The sequence below is a fragment of the Silene latifolia genome, chromosome 9 (genome assembly GCF_048544455.1).
Source record: "Silene latifolia isolate original U9 population chromosome 9, ASM4854445v1, whole genome shotgun sequence".
Taxonomy (NCBI): Eukaryota; Viridiplantae; Streptophyta; class Magnoliopsida; order Caryophyllales; family Caryophyllaceae; genus Silene; species Silene latifolia.
Window position 1 is genome coordinate 220,744,100 of NC_133534.1, and position 22,544 is coordinate 220,766,643.

A 22,544-nucleotide genomic window follows, 5' to 3' on the forward strand; every position below is an offset into this window, starting at 1 on the left:
AGGGATTTGTTTGCTTGCTTGAGGACAAGCAAGAGGTTAGCTTGGGGGAGTTTGATGTGTTTAATTTATATATGATTTCTCTCTCTATTTTAGCTCGGGTTTATTTGATTATTTTACTTTTATAAGTGTATTTTTGAGCTAATTCCGTGTTCTAGGTGTTTTGGTTGTATTCGTTGCATTTTGTAGGAAATGAAGCATTCAGTAGCTTTTTCCCGTCAAATTAGCAATCACCAAAGTTCACGAGGCTAATGGAAGCAAGACTTGACCATAGAGGGGTGTTTTGGGACAAATTGGAAATCCCGAGCTTGAACAAACCAACTTTGGTTGGTATACAAGTGAAGAAGTGAAGCCCAAATAAAGTTAGGAGCAAGCTTAGGATTCTCTATTGCAATTAGTCGAGGAAATTAAGAAGTATTAAGGTGGGTTCTTAGGATTCCTTATGCTAATTAATCGAGACTTTAAGAGAAAACTTGGATTCCCACGATCCCGATCGGGATGACCCCTATTTATGACATTTACGTTTTGCACCTCTAAATCTTATTCAAGGGGTGTTGGATCCGTCATTTAGGACACACTTTTACACTTCACGACACAATTTTTCAGTTATTAGAATAGTTTGAGATCTCATTTTTAGCTTTCTTTAGTTGTTACAAATATTTCCTTTAAGCATTTGAAGTTATAATACAAGTTGCATTTCAAGTTATTTGGGTTTTATCTTGTTCTTCATCTCCACATTCCATTTCCATCGTTTCGGTAATCTTATTTCTAGTACTCGTTTTGTTAATTTCCCTTATCATTTTCATTACTGTTAGTTCGTTAATTCATCATTTGCTAATCGTTATTCCGCCTATTTGATTATTTTGTTATTATCATTATAATCATGTTTATTATATCATATGTTATTAGCTTAGTTTTTAATATGTGTGAGTAGTTCATTAGTCTAGGGATTAGAAGGGCCATGCATAAATAGTAATTACAATCGTTGAAATAGGATGTGTGGACGTGGGCCCACGGGGTCGCTTGGGAACAAGCGTTTGCATTTGTGGAGTCGCCACCAAATTATTGTGGAAAATTAGAAACCGTTCGAATACCTCGTGTCATGTCAAGACACAAAGTAATGACATAGACACTAAGAACTCGTCACCCTTAGCATTCTATGTCTAGAATGACTCTCGTGGATGCCAATCAACACGGATGTTCACAGAGATCTGGAATAAGGGGTGAGGGTACGTATTAGGAAGCTCTTTTGATCGAACACCTAATCCCGCCCGTCTCGACAGCGGCCTCTACTAATGATTAGGGAAAATAATTTATATTTGATATGTCGTCGATATATGCATGCAATGCAACATCCAATAAATTAATCCTAACATGTGAGAATTAACTAAGTCGGTGAACACATAATTAATACTCATTAAAGTCGAATTAGAGTTTAGATTAATTACATGTGAAAACAAGTAAATAAATCATCCATAACAAATACAATAAATAATAAAATTTATAATAAATGAAATAATACAATAAATTACAACGGGTTCATTGATTTACGTCGAAAATATATTTAAAACGGATAATTTGAGAAAAAGAAAGGAAAATAAATTAGGTTAGAAAATAAACATATTAGTAGTGATAATACGATTAATAGTTGATTAATACGTAAACTAATAAACTAGGTCAAAGCAACAACGGAAGTTCAGAGACAGAACTCAACCCGGAACAGGCGCAGCAGAGCTGCGTCCTTTGGAAGAGGCGCAGTGGTCACTGCGTCTGTTCCTGAGGTGAGTTCTGACTGTGAAGCCGGAACTGCATATGCATGGACTAAAACGGGAAGACAGACCAACACCAAAACCACTCAGAACAATGAGACAACAATCCAATAGGCGGGGGGAGGGGCGAGGGGCGAGGGAGATGGGAACGCCATATCAGATGGTCTGACCCATAAACATAGAACACATCAAAGGACCTCACTAAGATTCGATCGTGAAGCCTAGGGAGGTGGGGGAAGGGGTGGGGGAAACACCTCGCTAGTTGCATGCACGGACAAAGGAAAACCAAGAAGATGATCCCTTCCCGAGACGCATGCTTGGAGACTGACAATCCAGGAAGACGAGGACAAAGGGAGTGATTGGAAGGCAAACTCACACTCCGATCAAACTTTAAAACAAGAAAATCGATCACAGAATCAAGGTGAAAGCCGGAAAATTCCAGATTAGAGCAATTAAATCATAAAAACTGGGTAAAATTAGTTAAAATGAGATATGAAAATAGTGGTCATCGGAGATAGGCCACATGACGACCCAAACTCCGGCGACCTGAGCAGGTATACTTAGGGATCAGTGGGAGGAAGGTTGAGAATGGTGGGACAAGTTATATATTTTGGGTTTTTTTAGAGAGAAGTTGGAGAAATTTTTGTATAGAGAGAAGTAGATTTATAAATAAATAAATATATATCAGAGTCTATTTTAGACTGCGTTAAAGTGCAGTACCATACATCCGATGTACTACTACCAATTTTATTGTTTTTGAGCATTATATTAAAGTTTTTGATTTTTTTTTAAAATTACTCCCTCCTATTCTAAATAACTCTCCCTATTTCCATTTTCGTCTATTCACAATACTCTCCCTATTTTCTTATTTTGCAAACATTTATATTTATTTTAATTACCTCACCCCACAACAATATCCCCACAATACTCATACTTTATCTTATTTTAATCACTTTACCCCACAACAATCCTTATTTTAATCATTTTACCTCATAACAATACTTATTTTAATCACATAATACCTTCCCTCTCTCCAATCTCATACCCCACTCCAATACTTTATCATATAATATTCCCCTCCCTTAATTCTCGTGTCCTCCATAAAAGGAGAGAGTTATGTAGAATAGGAGGGAGTATGAGTTTTACAATAAAGTTTTTGAGTTCATTTAGTTAAAAATAAAACTCAAAAAATTACAACAAAACTCAAAAACATTACATATAAGTCTAGTTAAATTTGAGTTTTGACGGGAAAAAAAAATTAAAATCTAACTTATAAATTATAATAAACTCATAAAAAATACACAAATACTCAAAAACAAATAAAATTTGAGGTCATAAGCTCAGAAAAAATACACATATGCTCAACAACAAATAAATCTGATATATGTTCCTTTTTCTCTTGGTTTCATTGATAACTTGGGAATGCATCTTCATTGTGTGGCAAATATAATGTGATTTTTGTTAAGAAGTAGAGTATTACCTAAGCATGTATGAATTATATGATGAGGCTTATTAGTTATTAATACCATGCTAACACAATTAGTACTATGATATCGATATTTGATGGCGTGCATGCTCGGATTAAATGGTAAATCATACTACTAAATCTCTCATTAACCTGGGCGAAATTTAACCTTTATAAGAAGACACTTGTATTGTTCAATCCAATAACGTTATCTTTAAAATCCCATGGGAAGCGATCATTCGAAGGCGCCACGAGAAAAACGACCACCACCACACGATTCATTCTCCATCCTCCAAGAAAGATGGTGCGACTCCATTTTCGGGGGACAACAACCCACCAGAGGGCGGTTAGGCGAGTTTGTAGCTGATACAAGGGGAACAGCCGCATGTCGGAATACACATCTCTCAAATGACTTGAGCTTTTTTGGTGAACGAGCAACGGCATGTCGGAATACACATTTCTCAAATGACTTCAGCTTTTTAAATGAAAGAGCAGCCGCATGTCCGAATACACGTCTCTCCAATGACCTTAGCTTTTTTAATGAAAGTGCATCACATCGCTCAAATGACCTCGGCTTTTGTAACGAAGGCATGCACCAAACTTTTGTTAATTCAATGGTATCACATCATAGACGATTACATGATAGTCTTCCAAAACAACATATGAGACGTCCTACCCAGAGACAACCCACGGTTATGCGTGGTAAGCAGTCACAAATGATCAATAGGGGCAAAGTGACAGAGACGGAGTGCACAATATGTCAAGAAATGGTGAAGAAAGGTGTTGCAGTAAAAGCGTTAAGTTGCGGTCATGTGTTTCATACCAGTTGTATTGAACCTTGGCTTGCTGAGAAGAATACATGCCCTATGTGCCGCACTTGGGTGACTAATAATTGTTGAATTATTCAACATTAGAAAATTGCACAAATTTCTGGTTGTGTTTGACAGTAACTTTTCAGTTAATAAGCAAGAGTATAATAAACTTCAACTGCTTTTGCTTTGCGTCTTTAGAGTCTATGCAACATTGTTTTTTTTTTTTTCCAAAAGGGAATTTATGCAAGCTACTACAATAACATAAAATTCAGCAGCTTCATCATTGAATAATTTCATAACAAGGATCAGACGATCTTACAATAAGTGGGTGATGTTATCTTAATTTACCTGCACTTCTATTTTCATTAGCCTTGTAAAGGCCATAATTATGGAAAAACACTACTGCAACGATCTACTTACTACCAACACAACTACTTACTGCGAGAACACAACTTAACAACGGACTAATTGCTTTCTCAGGGCAGAATTTTGTTGCAAAAACCGATACTATAGTCCAGGCATTCACCAGCAAGCTCTTCAACTACCAGCCACCGCCAGATTTATCATCCCCACCACGATCTCCACCTCCCCAGCCCTTCCCGCCGCCACTGGTTCCACCACCTCCGCTGCCACCATCTCCCCATCCCCCACTCCCACTACCACTACCCAATCCACCTCCGTCATTGTTTTTGTTACCCCAGCTGCCACCACCACCACTACCTCCTTTACTACCACTATCTCCCCAACCCACGCTGGCACTGGTTCCACTTCCACCTCCTCCACTATTGATATTACCCAAAATGCTGTTGCCGCCACCCCCAACATCACTACCTCCGCTGCTACCACTAGCTCCCCAACCTCCACTGCCATTACCTGTTCCACCTGGACCTCCTGCATTGCTTTTGTTACCCCAACTTCCACCCCCACTACCTCCCGAATCCCCACTGCCACTACCAGTTTCACCAAATCCTGCATTGTTCTTATTACTCCAACTGCCATTACCACCACCACCGCCTCCACTGCCATTACCTCCCCAACCCTTACCACCACTACTGGTTCCGCCTCCATCACCCTTCTTATCACCCCAACTACTGCCACCACCCCTCCCACTATCCCCCCAACCCCCACCGCCATTACCAGTCCCACCTCCACTCCTATTACCCCAACTGCCACCACCACTAGCACTGCCTTCTCCACTGCCACGAGTTCCCCAACCCCCACCGCCACTAGAGATTCCACCCCCTCCGCCTTCTGCACTGTTTTTATTACCACCATCACCATTACCTCCGCCGCCTCCCCCAGCTCCCCATCCTCCACCACTGCCACCACTTTTCCAACTGGTATTCCCTTCTTTGTTATCAGCGCTCCACTTTGAACCACCATACCCAGAATCTTGCTGATCAGGATAGCCACTATCTCTGTCACCACCACTGTATGAGTCTCTTCCACGTCCACGCCCACGTCCGCGCCCGCGTCCGCGCCCACGCCCACCATCATATTGACCTTCAAGAAAAAAAAATGTCAGTCATGTATCAAGCACAAGAAATAAACAACAAAGCAATCATTATTGAAGCATCAACTGAATTTATGCTTCATTTTCTAGGGGTGGAAATTTGTTGAGAATGTGTTTGTCCCTAAACTATGATCAGCCCATATTTGATATTTCCAACATCTAAAAGAGTTAATCAAGAGTTGGAAATTAAAAGGAAAACCAATGTTGTTATTACCCCACCTTCAGCATCGTTGCTAGTACCCCAACTTCCAGCACCATTACCTCCTTTGCTGCTGCTATCTCCCCAACCCCCACCTCCACCTCCACCACCGTTTTTATTACCCCAACTGCCACCACCTCCGCCGCTACTAGCTCCCCAACCACTACCGGTTCCACCATCTCCACCTTGTGCATTGTTTTTATTTCCCCAACTATCACCCCCACCGCCGCTGCTACCAATGCCCCAACCCCCACCGCCGCCACTAGTTCCACCGCCACCACCCCTCCAACTTGTATTCCCCTCTTTGTTATCGGAGTTCCACTTCGAACCACCATAGCCAGAATCTTGCTGATCAGGATAGCCACTATCTCTGTCACCACCACTGTGTGAGTCTCTTCCACGTCCACGTCCACGTCCGCGTCCGCGCCCGCGCCCACCTTCATATTGACCTTCAAGTAAAGAGATGTCAAACATGTATCACACACAAGAATGAAAAACAAAGAAACCATGCATTATGGAAGCATCAACTGATATATGCTTCATCCTCCCAAAAAAGAAACCGGGGTGGAGAATTATTAAGAGTGCTTTTGTCCCTAAACTATAGTCAGACCATATTTCCAACATCTAAGAGAATTCTGAAAACCAAAAGTATGAACTGATGTAATCTAATGCCTCAGAAAGTAAAAAAGAAAACCAGTGTTGTTATTACCCCACCTTCAGCATTGTTGTTAGTACCCCAACTGCCACCGCTGCTAGCTCCCCAACCCCCACCGGTTCCCCCTCCATCTCCTCCACCGTTTTTATTACCCCAACTGCCACCACCACCACTACCACCTCCTCCACTGCTACTAGCTCCCCACCCCCCACCGCCACCCTCAGCATTGTTGTTAGTACCCCAACTGCCACCGCTGCTAGCTCCCCAACCCCCACCGGTTCCCCCTCCATCTCCTCCACCGTTTTTATTACCCCAACTGCCACCACCACCACTACCACCTCCTCCACTGCTACTAGTTCCCCACCCCCCACCGCCACTACCTGTTCCACCACCTTCACCTTCTGCATTGTTTTTCTTACCCCAAGTATCACCACCGCCGCCGCCAGAACCCCAACCCGCACTGCCACCACTAGTTCCACCTCCACCGCTTCCCCAACTGGTATTCCCTTCTTTGTTATCAGAGCTCCACTTTGAACCACCATAGCCAGAATCTTGTTGATCAGAATAGCCACCATCTCTGTCACCACCATTATTGGAGTCTCTTCCGCGACCACGACCGCGACCGCGTCCACGACCACGCCCACGTCCACCTTCATATTGACCTTGGGGAAAAAAAGAGATGTTAATTGCGTTTCAAACACAATACTGAACAACAAAGCAATCATAATAGAAACAGCAACTGAATAAATGTTTTTATTTCTCTTAACAAAGGAGACCGGGGGTGGAGAATTGTTAAGAGTGCTTTTATCCCCAAACAATTGTCAGTCCATATTTCCAATACCTAAGGGGGCATTTGGTTTGGCAAAGGGAAAGGGAATGGAATCACCAAAGGGAAACAAGGGGTAAGGAATCAAATTCCCTTTGATTAAAAACATTGTTTGGTTTAAAACTCAATAGAAAGCTTTAGTGCATAAGCCCATCCCAACCCACCCAGTGCCTCCACTCCCATCACAAAAATTACCAAAACCAACCACGTTGGCTCTCGTTCCTCAGACCTCAGGCCACCCAACTTGCACCATCCTCGGCTCCCATCCCCACCCTTGAAACACCTTTCCCCACCCCCTAAAAGGCTAAAACACCATATATGAAGTCAATTCCGAGTTGTTTGGTTCGCCGGCAGTATGAAGGTCTATGGTCGGATAGATGGTGATGAGCAGTGTTCTGGAGATGGTGGTGCATGGAGTTCGGTAAGTAGAGTACTTAAAAATTCAGTAGGTGGTGGGGATGGGCTGATGGAGGTGTCGCCGGCATCGGTTGTGGGTTGTCGGCGTGTATGGTAGTAGAAGGGCAGCAATGCTGCGCTTTATGTGGTCGCAGCAGGTGTCGGAGTGGGATAGCGACAATGATGGTGGTGCGTATGTTAGGAGGTGATATGGATGAATGGGGAAAGGGAATGGATGTACAGGGATTGGGGGGTAAGGGAAAGATTGATTTCCTTAAACAAACACTAACAAAGGGAACCCTTTCCTTTCCTTACACTCCCAATCTCCCATACCAAACGCCCCCTAAAAGAATTCTGAAATACGAAGTATGAACTGATGTAAGAATCTAATGCCTGGGAAAGTAAAAGGAAAAACAGTGTTGTTACCCCCACCTTCAGCATTGTTGTTAGTACCCCAACTGCCACCGCCACTACCTCCTTTGCTGCCGCTATCTCCCCAACCCCCACCGGTTCCACCTCCATCTCCTCCACCGTTGTTATTACCCCAACTGCCACCACCACCACTACCTCCTCCGCTGCTACTTGCTCCCCACACCCCACCGCCACTACCTGTTCCACCACCTTCACCTTCTGCATTGTTTTTCTTACCCCAACTGTTACCACTGCCGCCACCGCCACCACCAGCTCCCCAACCCCCACTGCCACCACTGGTTCCACCTCCACCGCTTCCCCAACTTGTATTCCCTTCTTTGTTATCAGAGCTCCACTTTGAACCACCATAGCCAGAATCTTGTTGATTAGAATAGCCACCATCTCTGTCATCACCATTATTGGAGTCTCTTCCGCGACCGCGACCGCGTCCGCGACCACGCCCACGTCCACGTCCACCTTCATATTGATCTTGGGGAAAAAAAGAGATGTCAATTGTGTTTCAAACACAATACCGAACAAAGCAATCATTATAGAAGCAGCAAGTTAATAAATATTTTTATGTTCCAAGTTCTAACAAAGGAGACCAGGGATGGAGAATTGTTAAGAGTGATGGATAGTCAGTCCATATTTCCAATACCTAAAAGAATTATGAAATCCACAGTATAAACTATAAAACTATGAACTGATGTAAGAATCTAACGCCTCGGAAAGTAAAAAGAACAGTGTTGTTACCCCACCTTCAGCATTGTTGTTAGTACCCCAACTGCCACCGCCACTACCTCCTTTACTGCCGCTATCTCCCCAACCCCCACCGGTTCCACCTCCATCTCCTCCACCGTTGTTATTACCCCAACTGCCACCACCACCACTACCTCCTCCGCTGCTACTAGCTCCCCACCCCCCACCGCCACTACCGGTTCCACCGCCTTCACCTTCCGCATTGTTTTTCTTACTCCAACTGTCACCCCCACCACCGCCGCCACCATCGCCAGCTCCCCAACCCCCACCGCCACCACTAGTTCCACCTCCACCGCTTCCCCAGCTGGTATTCCCTTCTTTGTTATCAGAGCTCCACTTTGAACCACCATAGCCAGAATCTTGTTGATCAGAATAGCCACCATCTCTGTCACCACCATTATTAGAATCTCTTCCACGTCCGCGTCCGCGTCCACGCCCGCGTCCGCGCCCACGTCCACCTTCATATTGACCTTGAGGGAAAATAGAGATGTCAGTTGTGTTTCAAACACAATACTAGCAACAAAGCAATCATTATGGAAGCAGCAACTGAATAAATGTTTTTTATCTTCTAAAAATGAGACCCGGTGTGGAGAATTACTGAGACCGCTTGTCCCTGAATTATGGTCAGTGCATATTTCCAACATCTAAAAGGGTTCTGAAATCCATAGTATGAACTGATGTTGAAATCTAATGGCACCGAAAGTAAAAGGATAACGAATGTTCACAGGTTTATCAAACCATTCGTTAGTCGTGAAAGTAAAAGCAAAGCAAATGCATCTATCTACAAAGAAATTAGAAAGAAATCCAGAGAAAGTCAGTCATACTTAATCCACGGTGATTACCTGTCCTACCCCCACCATCATTACCACCAGAGCCACTCCATCCACCAGATGCCGCAGCTGACTGTGACTCATGGATGGGATCATTAATGTGCTGTTGAAAATATGCCATTAGCCTATTAACATCCTCAAATATCTGTTTGCGGAATTTTAATCCCTTGGGGTATAGACCAATATACTCATGATGCGGATTGGAACTTCGTATGTACGTGAGAATAAGAGCACCAGGATGCTCGTGAGAAATCCCAAAGGAATAAGCAATCTTCATTGGGTTTTCCAATTTTTCAGCCCTAAGGATCTCATCAATTTCTGCTTTTGTCCCCATCTTGAATTTCCGATAATTCAGAACTGCCTTCAGATGTCCAACTAATGGATCGACGTAACGATGCATAACCTGCAAACCCATAAGCAAATGTAACGAGACCACTTCACAGTAAAAATCCAGTCCTTATTGAAGAAAAACAACGTGCAAGAATATTCCATCATCGCCAGCTATTCAACAAAAATGAGATGCATCATCTCCAGAGGGAGACGTGAGAAGAATTGATTGCCATAAATACACAATACAAACCTCATCCAAATCTTCGAAAGTGTCCTCTCCAATTTTCAGAGTTTTCCCAATGCGAAGCAAGCTTGCGATATCTTTGTGGTCTTTCCCGCCCTCAAGTATATCCTTGTGAGCATATACACCATCATGGATCTTAAGAGTTAGTGTCAAATAAGATGGGCCTCGAGAACTTGGGCGAATCAGGCTCTCGCCAGGATCCTTGCCGGCTAAAAACTGTACATCGAGCAAGTGGAGGGTGATAAGCACTAGCAATGAAACTAAAAAAGGGATACATTTAGATTTGATTCCATATGCAGAATTACTGTCCCAAAAGCAAATAACATAAAAATGGACAACTTAACAGCCATATCTGAAAGTGCATCTTAAAATTGAACATGAACATCAGAACATCTTTATAAAGAACTTGGAAAGATAATCAAGTGGTCGATTGAATGGCAAACACTTTATTTTGTAACCCAGATATCCGAAACGGCAAACCAACAGAAAATGGGAGGGGTCAACCATATAAAAGTTCGTTATATGCATTTCTACCTCCATTGCTTCATCAGCTGTGATATTCCGAAAGTGAGGATGAACAATCATCCTTGACTTGAAATGTTTCCTTGCAAGCTCCTTCTCTCTACGAGCCTTTTCTTGCTCACTTCGTAAGCTGCTCTGGTCTTCATGATAGTAAGGATCCAGGGTTTCTGTACTTTGTTGCCTCTTTCTCATATCCTGCTCTCTGCAGGTTAGAAACACCTGATATCTGTCTTTCAGGATTGACTTGATTTTACAAGTAAGAACATCCCCTTCGTGCAACTTCTCAGTCAAATCAGAATCCCCACAATCATCCGAATAGTCTTCCCTAGTGAGCATACCAGATAATCCTAATTCAATGGAGCAAATTGCCCTCTGTGCTTGCACCCTGCGAACAGTAGCTTTGACAATACGCCCTTCACCAAGACTACCATCATTTTCACCAGAAATCAAATGAAACTCATCATCTTGGCTAAGCTCTTCATATGGCTTACGCCAGTCTTGAAACCCTTGAATCATCTCCAGTTTTATGCCATGCAAGGTCTCAATCTTAGACATGCGATCAGAATCTTTAGCATATTCATCAACACTAAAAGATACTAGAGCACTTGGTCTGTCCCTAAGATTTTCAATTGTCATCTCAAATGCATCATCATCATCTTCCAGATTGTCATCACCAGCAATTGCCTTGTATATGTCTTTTGCCATTTCTTGTGCGAGAGAATAGGACTCCGGATGTATTCTTGTATCATCCAAGATATCAACAAATTGGTTGGCACTAACAGCTGAACCACTGCGTCTAATACGCAAGAAACCGGCAGCGCTAATGAATACCTGTCTTCCAAGTCCATGACTAGTCAGCAAGTCTTTTCGTGTCACAATTGCCCCGGCCCTGACCAATGACCTATGTAAGGAAGCTGCTTTCCTGGGCCCAAGACCCGAGATGAATTTCAGTGGGGCAAACAGCCATTCATGATTTGCAGCCAAATTTAGATCAAGGCCCACCTGATTAGTAACATCAACCATTATCTGTTCCACCATCTCATATTTCTCATCAGCATTCAGAAAGATCTCAAGAGGACTAAATTTCCATGACAAAATTTCCTTTTCTGTACCACAAAGTGCAGCAACCATAGCTAATGGATTCTGAATATAGCGTCCCAAAGCAACTGCTCTTTTCACAATGCCTGAGAAAAAATAATAAATAGGTGACTCCAACTTATGAAGAGTAAAACAAAAAGTAGTTCACATTATCGATCTGCTATATATACCTTGCTGACCAGGGATCTGTTCAGACGATGCATGAGAATTTTCATATACACGAGGCAAAGATTCATCTCCATAGAGAACACTCAGCCCGTCCATGTCATGACCCATATCTCTAGGATTTTCTTCAACCATCTTAAAAACAATCTAAGAGAAGATAAGTATGAAACAGGTTAGTGAAAATTACCCAGCTAACAAAAACAGAACAATCAATCAATTGATAGTAATATTTTCATCACTAGACATTGCAGACAGCTTCATTTTTCATGGATCACAAAAGCATGAAGTTACCTAGCAAACCTAACAATATCCTTAGCTTTAACACAAGAGCAACAATATAAACACAACAAAGCCTTCTTATATGATTTGACATAGGACGATATCATCAATGTGAGGTGGTAAAACAAGAAGAAGAAAAAACACCAGTAAATCACATCAAGATTGGCTGACAAAATGATTGTCAACAAAGGAAAGCGAAGGACAAAGAACATATTGACCAAATGTGAAGAAAAGAACCAAGGTAACGAAAACCCAAAAAGAAAAGTAGTTGAAAAATAATGGGAAAGATAACAAATAAGAAATTCAAGTGAACCAAAAAAAATTAAACAAATATGTCACTAGCCATTGAACAAGGTATCAAGCAACGACCCCCATCAACCTTTTTACCTCCTTATCTCCAAGACTCCAACCATAACTCTTTAGTTTCCAACCTTCACATATTTAATCCACCCAATATCTAGCGCCTTCTTGTCCCACATAGAAATGTCATCTTCCTTTCTTTAATACTGGTGCCTTTTGCATCCCTTCTACCTTGTATATACCGTTTATACTTCCTCCATTTCATGGTTTTCTTCCCATTTACTTTTTCATGGTCTCCACTGCGCCACTTTGACCATATATATTTGTATTATATATTAGGAGTTTTTTTTATTAGTGTATTATTTTGTGAAAGCTTTTTCCTTAATATAAATGTAAATATTTTAGTATCATATCATAATATATTTTAATGTATTGACGATCCAAGTATTGCAACTTTGACCTCTAAAAGCAAATGGGAAGAAAATCATGAAATGGAGGGAGTAAAATTTATTGCCCCTACATTTCTAGGTTATAACATTCTTGCTTTGCTCACCTACTTGTTCCACCAACAGTTCCAAAGGTGGCATGCTTCCTACAAATTTTCCTACAATTATATTAATATCCATGCTACTGAACAAAATACAGGTTATGGCCATATTAGCTAAGCATTTACGTTGTTTTTTCCGTTAACTTTCACCACTTGATCATAGAATCTACTCATGGCCTTCGCTACCTAGAAAATAATCTGCCAGGAAGCCAAGTCTCATGTCTGACAGATATCCATGTTACTCTCACTAGGGATCACCTTCTAATCCCTTCAGCTCTGACAGTAATCCTTACTAATTAGATTCGATGTGACTGGTAATAATTCTACTCCTATATACACCAAGGGTGTCATTTTTTGGGTGAAAAAGCCATACACCCATGCGAAATTTTGGACACCACTTTGTGCTTTATTCTTCTTCCAAATTGAGTGCCCTCAGAACCACCTTGACTAGAGCTCCCATGTCGAATGAGATCATAGCCAAACACGCAATAAGTTAGGAAAAAAATAATTAGTCATCATTTCACAAGCCTTACATATAAAAACCTCAAAGAATTCTAAGACAATGAAATGCCAAAAAGCCATTCCGTCAAATGAAAGCAAAATAGATCTCCAACCCTTCCATAGTTCCATGCGACTGGCTATGGTGGATACAAAAGAAATTTTTTTCTGGTGGGCCCTTTTAAGGATGTTAAAAAACATAACTTGGTTATTTTTAGTTCAAAGAGCACCCAAATGGACAAAAATACATAAGAAAATAACCAGACACCAAATAATGTACATCTGCTCTATGAACTATTGGACTGTTTATAACATTCAAAGACCGTGTAATCATACTTAGACAACAAGGCATAAATGGCAAGGAGAAGCACTAACTAATCTTCCCAATCTACATACTCCTTAGAACTAGGTCACAATTTTACAAGCAGTTAAGCAAAACATACCTCATAAATATTTTCCTTCAGCCTGGTGCAGGAAAAGTTCGTAGCACCCAAGACCACCACCTCAGGTTGGTGTTCTGTCATAAACCTCAAAAGATTTTGCTGGTCATGTTTTTTACGCTGCTGATCAGTGACATTTTGAGACTTCAAGCTTATCGATCCAGCCTCTAGTACATCAACGATCTCTCCAAATGTATCCAACATCACAAACGTGGTTGTTGGTTTTCCTGGGCCCCAACAACAAGCCATGACCCTTGGAGCCACCTCACCATCTGACCTAATCTCACTCTCCTTGCGCCGATATGGAGCCACAGATACTTTATCCCACAACCGTTTGCCATATTCCATTAGCAACCAGTTCTTTGACCTGCTGGTCAACAGCAATCTTGCTTCCTTTTCAAGTGCAGGCAGTATAATTTTTAAAATAGCATCTTCTAATATTAGCTTCCTCTGTTCATCCCACAGTTGATTAGAGCTGCTCTTACCACAGCTAAGGTACTTCTCCTGAGAGTCGGTCATCAATTTACTAAGGATTTCATCTGGCAGTTTTATAGTGACTTGCAGAAGCTTTTCTGCTTCTGCCTTTTGTATAAGGAGCCATTGTGCATCCTCGAATTTGTTCAATGGTTTGTTGCGTAACCATTTCACACCTGCAAACTGATGGAAAACATCTATGACAGTGTTCCCATTAGTTGTAGGACATGTTGACACCACCGCATTGTCAAAGTATACACTCCGAAAATGTTTTTTCACACGAGGCTCGCAACTTATCTCAACTGCTACCTGAAATAGTCACAATCTAATTAAAATACAGCAGAAAGTGAAATTCAGTAAGACACATACAAATTTTTCAAATACATACCATGTGCCTTGCACCTTTTAACACACTTTGAGGTGAGTCAAACTCAGCACAGGTAAAATTTGAAGCCACTTCTTCTGGTGTTTCCTTCAAATCATCTGATTCATCCCCTTTCTGTAGGTTAAAAATATAGTCAAAGGAGCGTAACCAAAATCCAAATGACATATTTACCAATAATGAAACTCACCGTTGCAACTAAAGAGATCTGCAATCCAAACTGCTCAGAACTACAGCCAAACTTGCTGGCAACCTCCCATAAACCAGCTTTATTGCACACACCATAATGGGATTTTCGCTTCGGTATTTTAAATTTCCCCTCATCCACTCCGGCCTCACCAGGAGAAAAATGCAAATTAAACTTTGAGTCAACATCATCAACTTCTCTTTCAGATTCTGCTTGATCCAGCATATCAACAATTGACACAAAGAGTTGCTTGTTCAAACTGAGTCTAGTGTCATCATATATTCTGCGAGATTCTTCCTCAAACCTCTTATTGTAGTAGGCCAAAAGAGCGTTCTTTCGCTTTTGAAGAAGAAGCCATTTTGTATCCAACTCTCGGACAGCCCAAAGCACCTGCAGAACCAATTTTTAAATTTACTCCAGCATGATAAATGCGTAAGAACTACAATAATAGGGTATATTTACAAATTGCATATTACCTTGTGCCACTTCAAAGAAGGTTTCTCACGATTAACATAATCACCCGTTTCAGGGTCCTTCAATAAACTCGAAATGTTTTCCTTGCGGTACATAGCAATGAAAGGGAGCTACAAGACCAAAACGACAAGGGTAAGCCATCAACTGATACAAGAAGAAACTAAAGTACAGAAAAGCCACTACTCACATCAAGCTTCTGAACATGAATGAAGTTCAGAAAATTGCTAATATGATCCTCCAACTCTTCAATCTCTTGTTCCCCAAGCGCAGGCATCTTAACAAGTACAGCAGATTCCAGCTGCTTCCTAATCCATGTGGCCTCTGCTTTAATGTCACCAACATCTAAGGAAGGAGGACCAGTACTCCTTTCAGACATCTGTCAAATAAGAAAGAACAGGTTTCATGCAATTTGGTGGTTGGAAAGGAATCTGAATCAAAAATAATGACCTCATTAAACAAGGTTAAAGCAAGTTCACGGATGCAAGTATGTAACTAACCTGGATTCTCTCTGGTATATCATTTTCCCTGATTTGATCATCAGTCTCGGTCATATATTTCTTTATGAGGAGTGACGGCTCAAACTCATCTTCAAGCCTTCTTTCACCAGTCTCATCGTATCTCCTACCTCGGTCACGGTTTTCTCGCCGCTGATTAAGAAGATCCTCAACATCTCCAAAGATCTCATGGGCTTCCTGAATACCAGATGATGAAACTCCAGTTGCTTGTCCAGACTTCTTAACAATCTGGCGCCTAAATGTCACTCAGTGAAAGTCAAACACAATACGGTCAAAGACAAATACAGGCAATAAAAAGTACTCCCTTGGTCCCAACCATTTGTTTACCTTTGATTAAAATACTCCTCACAAAGAGAAATAAATGATTGAGATGGAGGGGTAGAAAATAATCTCATACCTCACGGAGGGGCCCGTCTCGTCTATATCTTCCACAATAAAATCTGCCATATCATCCTCATCATCCATATTGCCATCATCCTCATCATCATCACAAAACCCAGAATGCTCCACCTCAGGTTCCCCTTTGACTTTCTTCAATCTCTTAAACTTGTTTTCCTGTTAAAATCCAAAACCACATTCAGCAGGAGGGGGAAAACAGAGAGAGGTGAAGATACATACTGCATTACCCATCCAAATGGTAAAGTACAACACAATAAAACTTGCACTCACAGCTTCACGTGAAACAGGAATATTGGCTTCCTGGAGTAGTAATAAATCATCCTCGTCAAGTTGAAAATCCCTGAAATGAGTTAAAGAAGCTTTTGAGTGATTAGTAGAGATTTAATAAAATATTGGAAGTAAACATTCACTGAGAATCAACAACTTCTTTCTCTTCTTCTTTTTACGCCTCGCTCCATCATCAGCCCTATCTTCTACAGGATCTTCTTCATCCTCTTCATCCACATCGTCAACAATAAAATCATCCTTCTCATACTCATCCAGTCCTGCCAGAAAAAACTTAAGAACGTTGTCTCAACTCAAAGAATTTGGAGTCAACAACATACAATGATAAACAATACATCAAAGCTCGATCAAAAATAACACCAAAGGTTCCGTAAAATGCATTACCAAAACATTAAAGAAACATATATCACCTTTGTACAGGCATCATCATATATGCTTGAAAGAACGCTCAAATCACTCTCCAACACTACCATTATCATTTTCACAATGAAGCTTACAGCAACATCGGTTCCAGATAAATGCAATACGAAAAAAAGTACTTGCATGCATCAGTGCATCACCTATACTTTGAATGCTCCCTCTAACAAAAGTTATACCACATTGAAATATAAGAAAGTTTTCACCTTGCCACTCAATTCATGGGAATTCGAGCGTCACAGTCATTTTCCATCACAAATTCTTCAAAAAAAAAACATAAAACATAAACAAACACCAAGAAAATCAAAACACCACAAAAACTAATCATAATAAACCGAAAAGGCGACAACTTGGAATTCATCAAAACGTACAAAAGAAAAACCCAAAAAAAACAAGGGAAATAAACATACCGTCTTCATCATCGTCCTCTCGCTCAACATCTTGGTCCTCAAAATCAGCTGTAAATAATAATACAAAAATAAAATATGCGGATTATTCGTATAATCGAAGAATGCAATTTAGTAGGGTTTTGACAAGGGCGAAAAACATGCAAAAAAGGGGGAAATAGATGGAAAATGCGGAAATGTATTACCTTCATCTTCGGAAACTACAGCTTTTCTGGCCATTGTTAGTGCGGTAGGGTTACAGAAAGAAACCCTAGAAAATGAGTGGGGAAAATGAGGAAATTGATCGAAATTAAGGAGAGAAGTGAGAGAGTACAGGTTTGAGAAATGCAAGAGAGAAGGTGAGTGAGAACTAATATAGAGTGGAGCAGCAAACAATGTGTGTTTTCGCCTTTTCAGGTTTCATTTTTTCTTTTCCTTGTTTTATTCACCTACGGACGGACAAAGGATGGTTTGTGAATAAACAAACCTAATTGCTCTTTTACAAACACGTATTCGTCATTTTAGAGTGACGTATACCATTTCGTCTTACATATGATCCAAATAGAGGAGAGAGGGAAGCACATGAGGGTACCCTCACCTTATCCGGTTATCCCCTATCCATTTTGTAAGTGGCATTATCCGTCACGTGTTCCGACCCGTCTTCAGCAAGACTAATTATTGCTCTTTTATAGTCAAAAACTTTACTCTTATCTAACCATAATTTTTCTATATCCTATCCTTCTAAAAAATAAGAAAATTAAATTCCTTCTTTACTCTTCCTTCTAAAATTAATCAAATTTTAAACAAATTAATCAATTATAGATTTCTAGTTCAATTCATAATTCTAACTTCATTGACTGTGCATCAATTTTTTTTTTTTTACCAAATTAAGATGATTAAATTAAATTAGGGTTTATGAAATTAGGGATTATGAAGATTGAGGTTTATGGGGAGGATTGAGTGTAATACCCAGTTTTATCGAGAGTGATAAAAGACCTTCGGGAATGGTGAGAGGACCCTTGGGCTTGACGAGAGTGTTACTCGTGAGTAGAGTAGTAAGTGGTGTTAGATCGAGTGCATAGGACTCAACCGAGTATGAGTGAAAGGCCCATTGGTCTTGACGAGAGTGTTACTCGTGAGGGCTTACTTGGATTGAGGGTAAACGAGGGGGAATGAGTAGGGGAGTGATATGTGAGGTGCATTTTTCATGTTTAGTATGAGAGTAACTATTCACCTCCCGAATCTATTACCCCCACGAAAGGGTAATACATTACCACCCTCCCCACTGGGTAATGACTAAGGGAGTAAAACATCTCATCGGTAATCATTACTCTTATATGTCAAACCTATTGTCAAAGAACTCATTACCCCTGTAATTAATTTCCCCAGTAATTATCACCCAAATTAAATTTACCCCCTGATTATTCCATGGATTCCAGGCAAGCCCTCAGTAGAGTAGTGAGTGGTATTAGATCGAGTGCATAGGACTCAGCCGAGTATGAGTGATACTCGACCGAGTAGGTGGCACTCAGCCGAGTATAGGTTATACTCGACCGAGTGTACGGACACACTCGACAGAGTGGAGTGGTTCAGCAGACGTTATAAATAAGAAGTCGGGATTTGTTTGCAGCCAACCCTTTCATTTCTCTCCCCCCTCTCTCTAAAAACCTAAAATCACAACCAGATCTCTTGAAACCTTTCCTAGCCTCCTTCAATGGTGTTGAGCATGGAATTGAAGATCTTGCACTTTTTCCCCACCTATGTTGACCCAACTCATCTTGTAAGTCAAAATTTCACCTTTTCTTTTTTCTTTTAGTCAAACCCTAATAATTCGGGGTTTTGTGAATTTATTAATTAGCTAATTATAATTAGTATTATAGGTAATTAAGGGTTAATAATAAAGAGGTTTCACTTATTATAAAGATTATAGAAGGTATTGTAATGGTAATTAATTGTTATATTTATGTAGGGAGTGATGTGTAGAAGACGGATTCGTACTTGTCTCGAGTTGCTTACGAAGTTTGCTAAAAGGTAGGGTTTTCCCTACTCGGCTTCGATAATATGTGTGATAATTGTTGGTAGTCTCATATTATTGTTGTAATTGCATTATAGTGGATAATTGTCATTAGTCTAACATTATTATTGGAATTGCATTATAACATGATAATGAGTAATGGTACCTTAAAGCATTGGAGTAATTGTCGATACACATGTCCATGGCATACTTGGCATATTATGATGCATATTGGTTATATGTGATTATGGTGGTGGAGTTGTGGTCGTGTTGTGGAGTTGAAGAGACGTAGGGCGGTTCAGGACACCGTCTTACACTTGGGCTAGTAACACTCACCAGCTCGATCAAGTGACTCAAAACAGAAGTTACACTAAACTCCCAACAACACTCGACCAACAACACTCGGGCTAGTAACACTCACTCGTTTGATTGCCTCACCATACTCGACCGAGTGACACTGTGAAGAAATATGGAGTATTACAATGGTTGTGTGGGACATCCTACGATGATGTGAAACACTTTATTTCCAATTTTGTTTTTTGAAAAAAAAAATAACAGTTTTAGGTAGAGGTGAGCAAACCCGTATAACATCGGCTATATGGTTTTAAAAACCACGAAATTCTTTATACAGATCCGATACGGTTTAACCATACATACGGTTTTCGGGTACCCGAAAAAACCGTGTATCCAGAGACCAGAATCCGTATATACATATCCGGTTTGTTTGTTTAGTGGTCAATTCATTTTGGGATTCTCCTGTATCTCCTCCGCCCTAACCCAACTTCATCCCCCACCTCACCCCATCACCATCCCCAAACTTACCCACCAAGGCCAGCACCCACCACGATTTGTCAGCCACCTTCAAAGACCAACCATCTCCGACAAGTTGGATCATTATGACACCCACCTGCACCTACCTCTTGTGACTCACGTCCCACAACATATGTGAAGAAGGTATTGGTGGTTGTCGGAAGCAACAGAGGAGGACGCGCGCGAAAAAGATGGATGTGGTAGTAGGAGGAAGTAGATGTAGGTCAAAGCTTTGACTAAATCTTGATTAAGAAGGTTGGTTGGTGGTGGTGGGATAAGGTAGGTGTTTGAGGCTGAGTTGGATGTAGTCGCTAAGGCTATGTTTTGATTGAGTGATTTGGAGGAAAAAGAAAGGGAGGGGGAATAAGGGATTTAAAATCCTTTGTTGGATAGGAAATGAGGGTGGAGGGAAATTGACCTCCTCCAAGCCTAATCAAAATCTTTCTACAATAGGTAAGATTTGGAGAAACACCCACATCCCATTCCCCATCTCCTTCCCTTCTCTCCCTTTCCCTTCCCTCCTTCCCCTTCCTCTCCCTTTTCCTCCACTTTTGTTATCCACACCCATCCTAAGGGTAAGGGTGTTGAAGGTGGGCTGGGCCTGAAAGGTGGTGGCTATGAATGGTTATGGGAGATGTTGGCCGGCGCTGGACTGGTCTGAGAAAGTATGACGGAGTTTTTGTAATTTCGGAAACTAGTAAGAATAAGTTGATAAAAAAATAGCAAAAACTTATTAGAAAAGGAACGTGGAAAGTAAAACTTTGCATTTTTTTAAAATAAAGAAAAAGATTTAAACCGTGTTAAAAACCGTACATATACTTTAATTTTGCCGGACCCAGATACAGTACATTTTTAACGTATACCAAAAATTCATATCGTGTATACGAAATTTATGTATTTCAAACTGTATATCGTATTATATTCGTATTATATAATTATATTGTACTCCATCCAAGTTTTTTTAATCTTCCCTTTCTCTAATATATGCGAGGAGTATTTTATTAAAAGGGTAAGATTTTAACCTACTCCTATGTAGGTGGGTCTGAGGTTTATCCAGTGAGCTAAAAATAGAGCTCCAGCGGCTACCACAATAAACGCAAATTATTGTTTCAAATGGTCACTGCGTCTAAAGTACGGAATATAACCACAATAGTACTACTACTTTTATAGTTTATGATAACATGTTTTTCCAATAGTGATCACATTTAGGTGTAAAATAGTCAAAATCCCGTTTTATTATTTCTGACCAAAATAGCCCGTCTGAAACAAAACCAACCTGCACAATAAAATAACATTGTTTATTTGATCATCTGAAAAATAACCGTGTTGATACCAAATACATTCAACAAACTACGCAAAACAAGCATAATAAATCAACCATAACACAAAAAACAAATCATTCAAGAGAAGAATCAATATTGTTGACAGAACGGGAAAAGACGAGAATATCGTCAAGATTCCTAGTAGTGTTACTCTCCTTATCGTCGCTTACGACCGCCTCGTGAATAAGCTGCTTAACGGTGGAATCTAATGCCCCTACGGTGATTTGAGCCTTTGCTTTGTCGTCAACACTTCCTCCTTTCGCCATTGTCTTATCCTTTCTCTCTTTAGTCGCCTCCATATATCTTGTGTTTGTCAATTTAAGGTGCTACTCAACTCCAACTCCTAGCTCCTACACTATTGCTTTTATATGGCAATTAATTAATACGGAGTATAAGATAAGATGTATTTCCTCAAAAAAGGATGATATGGCAATACAAAGGCTTGCTACGTGTTGTAAAGGCCTAGTCATAGCTTTACGTGTTAAGCAATTGTATGATCACAAATTCTCATTATAGACGGACACTATCCGTCTATACGTATAGACGGATACCATTTCTCCTCACAAAATGCCCATTTGCCATAAAGTGGGAAGCACATGGGGGGTGCCCCACCTTGTCCCCTTACCCATTTTATTAGAGGTCTTTACCCGTCAATACGCCCCACCCGTCTATACCAAGACCTATTGTTGTATGATTAATGATCCTTTTTCATTTCCGGAAAAGAAATATAGCTTATTACATTTTTAATGGTTCAGATTTAATTCTGAATTAACCGAGTGGTTGTAAATAAACTAAAAAAGAAAAGGTTAACGAGTGAAAATATA

The 22,544-nt window shown here is 40.6% G+C and overlaps 1 protein-coding gene across 2 annotated transcripts; it reads right to left on the bottom strand.

The window, feature by feature from the left end:
• Nucleotides 1-4,300: 4,300 nt before the first annotated feature.
• LOC141600415 (transcription elongation factor SPT6-like) lies at nucleotides 4,301-17,983 on the bottom strand. 2 transcript variants are annotated; one of them, XM_074420650.1, is made up of 20 exons: nucleotides 17,781-17,971; nucleotides 17,599-17,646; nucleotides 16,911-17,031; nucleotides 16,757-16,826; nucleotides 16,485-16,642; nucleotides 16,070-16,322; nucleotides 15,760-15,948; nucleotides 15,575-15,682; nucleotides 15,102-15,488; nucleotides 14,918-15,028; nucleotides 14,059-14,838; nucleotides 11,997-12,138; nucleotides 10,741-11,912; nucleotides 10,213-10,422; nucleotides 9,645-10,035; nucleotides 8,802-9,272; nucleotides 8,065-8,532; nucleotides 6,470-7,072; nucleotides 5,776-6,204; nucleotides 4,301-5,546 (listed from the first exon to the last, which is right to left on the bottom strand). In XM_074420650.1, exons 1-20 carry the CDS (start codon nucleotides 17,812-17,814, stop codon nucleotides 4,585-4,587), a joined length of 7,107 nt encoding a protein of 2,368 aa, XP_074276751.1. In that variant the 5' UTR covers nucleotides 17,815-17,971; the 3' UTR covers nucleotides 4,301-4,584. The 2 variants fall into 2 exon arrangements, with proteins under 2 accessions (XP_074276751.1, XP_074276752.1); XM_074420651.1 differs by lacking the exon at nucleotides 6,470-7,072 and having other exon boundaries at nucleotides 17,781-17,983.
• Nucleotides 17,984-22,544: the final 4,561 nt, after the last annotated feature.

Bases quoted from the DNA above. Each gene is read 5' to 3' on its own strand.
- LOC141600415 (XM_074420650.1), bottom strand. From the start codon at position 17,814: ATGGCCAGAAAAGCTGTAGTTTCCGAAGATGAAG. The intron at 15,949-16,069 runs GTTAGTTACATA...CTTATTTGACAG, and splicing joins ATATACCAGAGAGAATCCAG to ATGTCTGAAAGGAGTACTGG. The intron at 9,273-9,644 runs GTAATCACCGTG...TTTTCCCTCAAG, and splicing joins TGATGGTGGGGGTAGGACAG to GTCAATATGAAGGTGGACGT.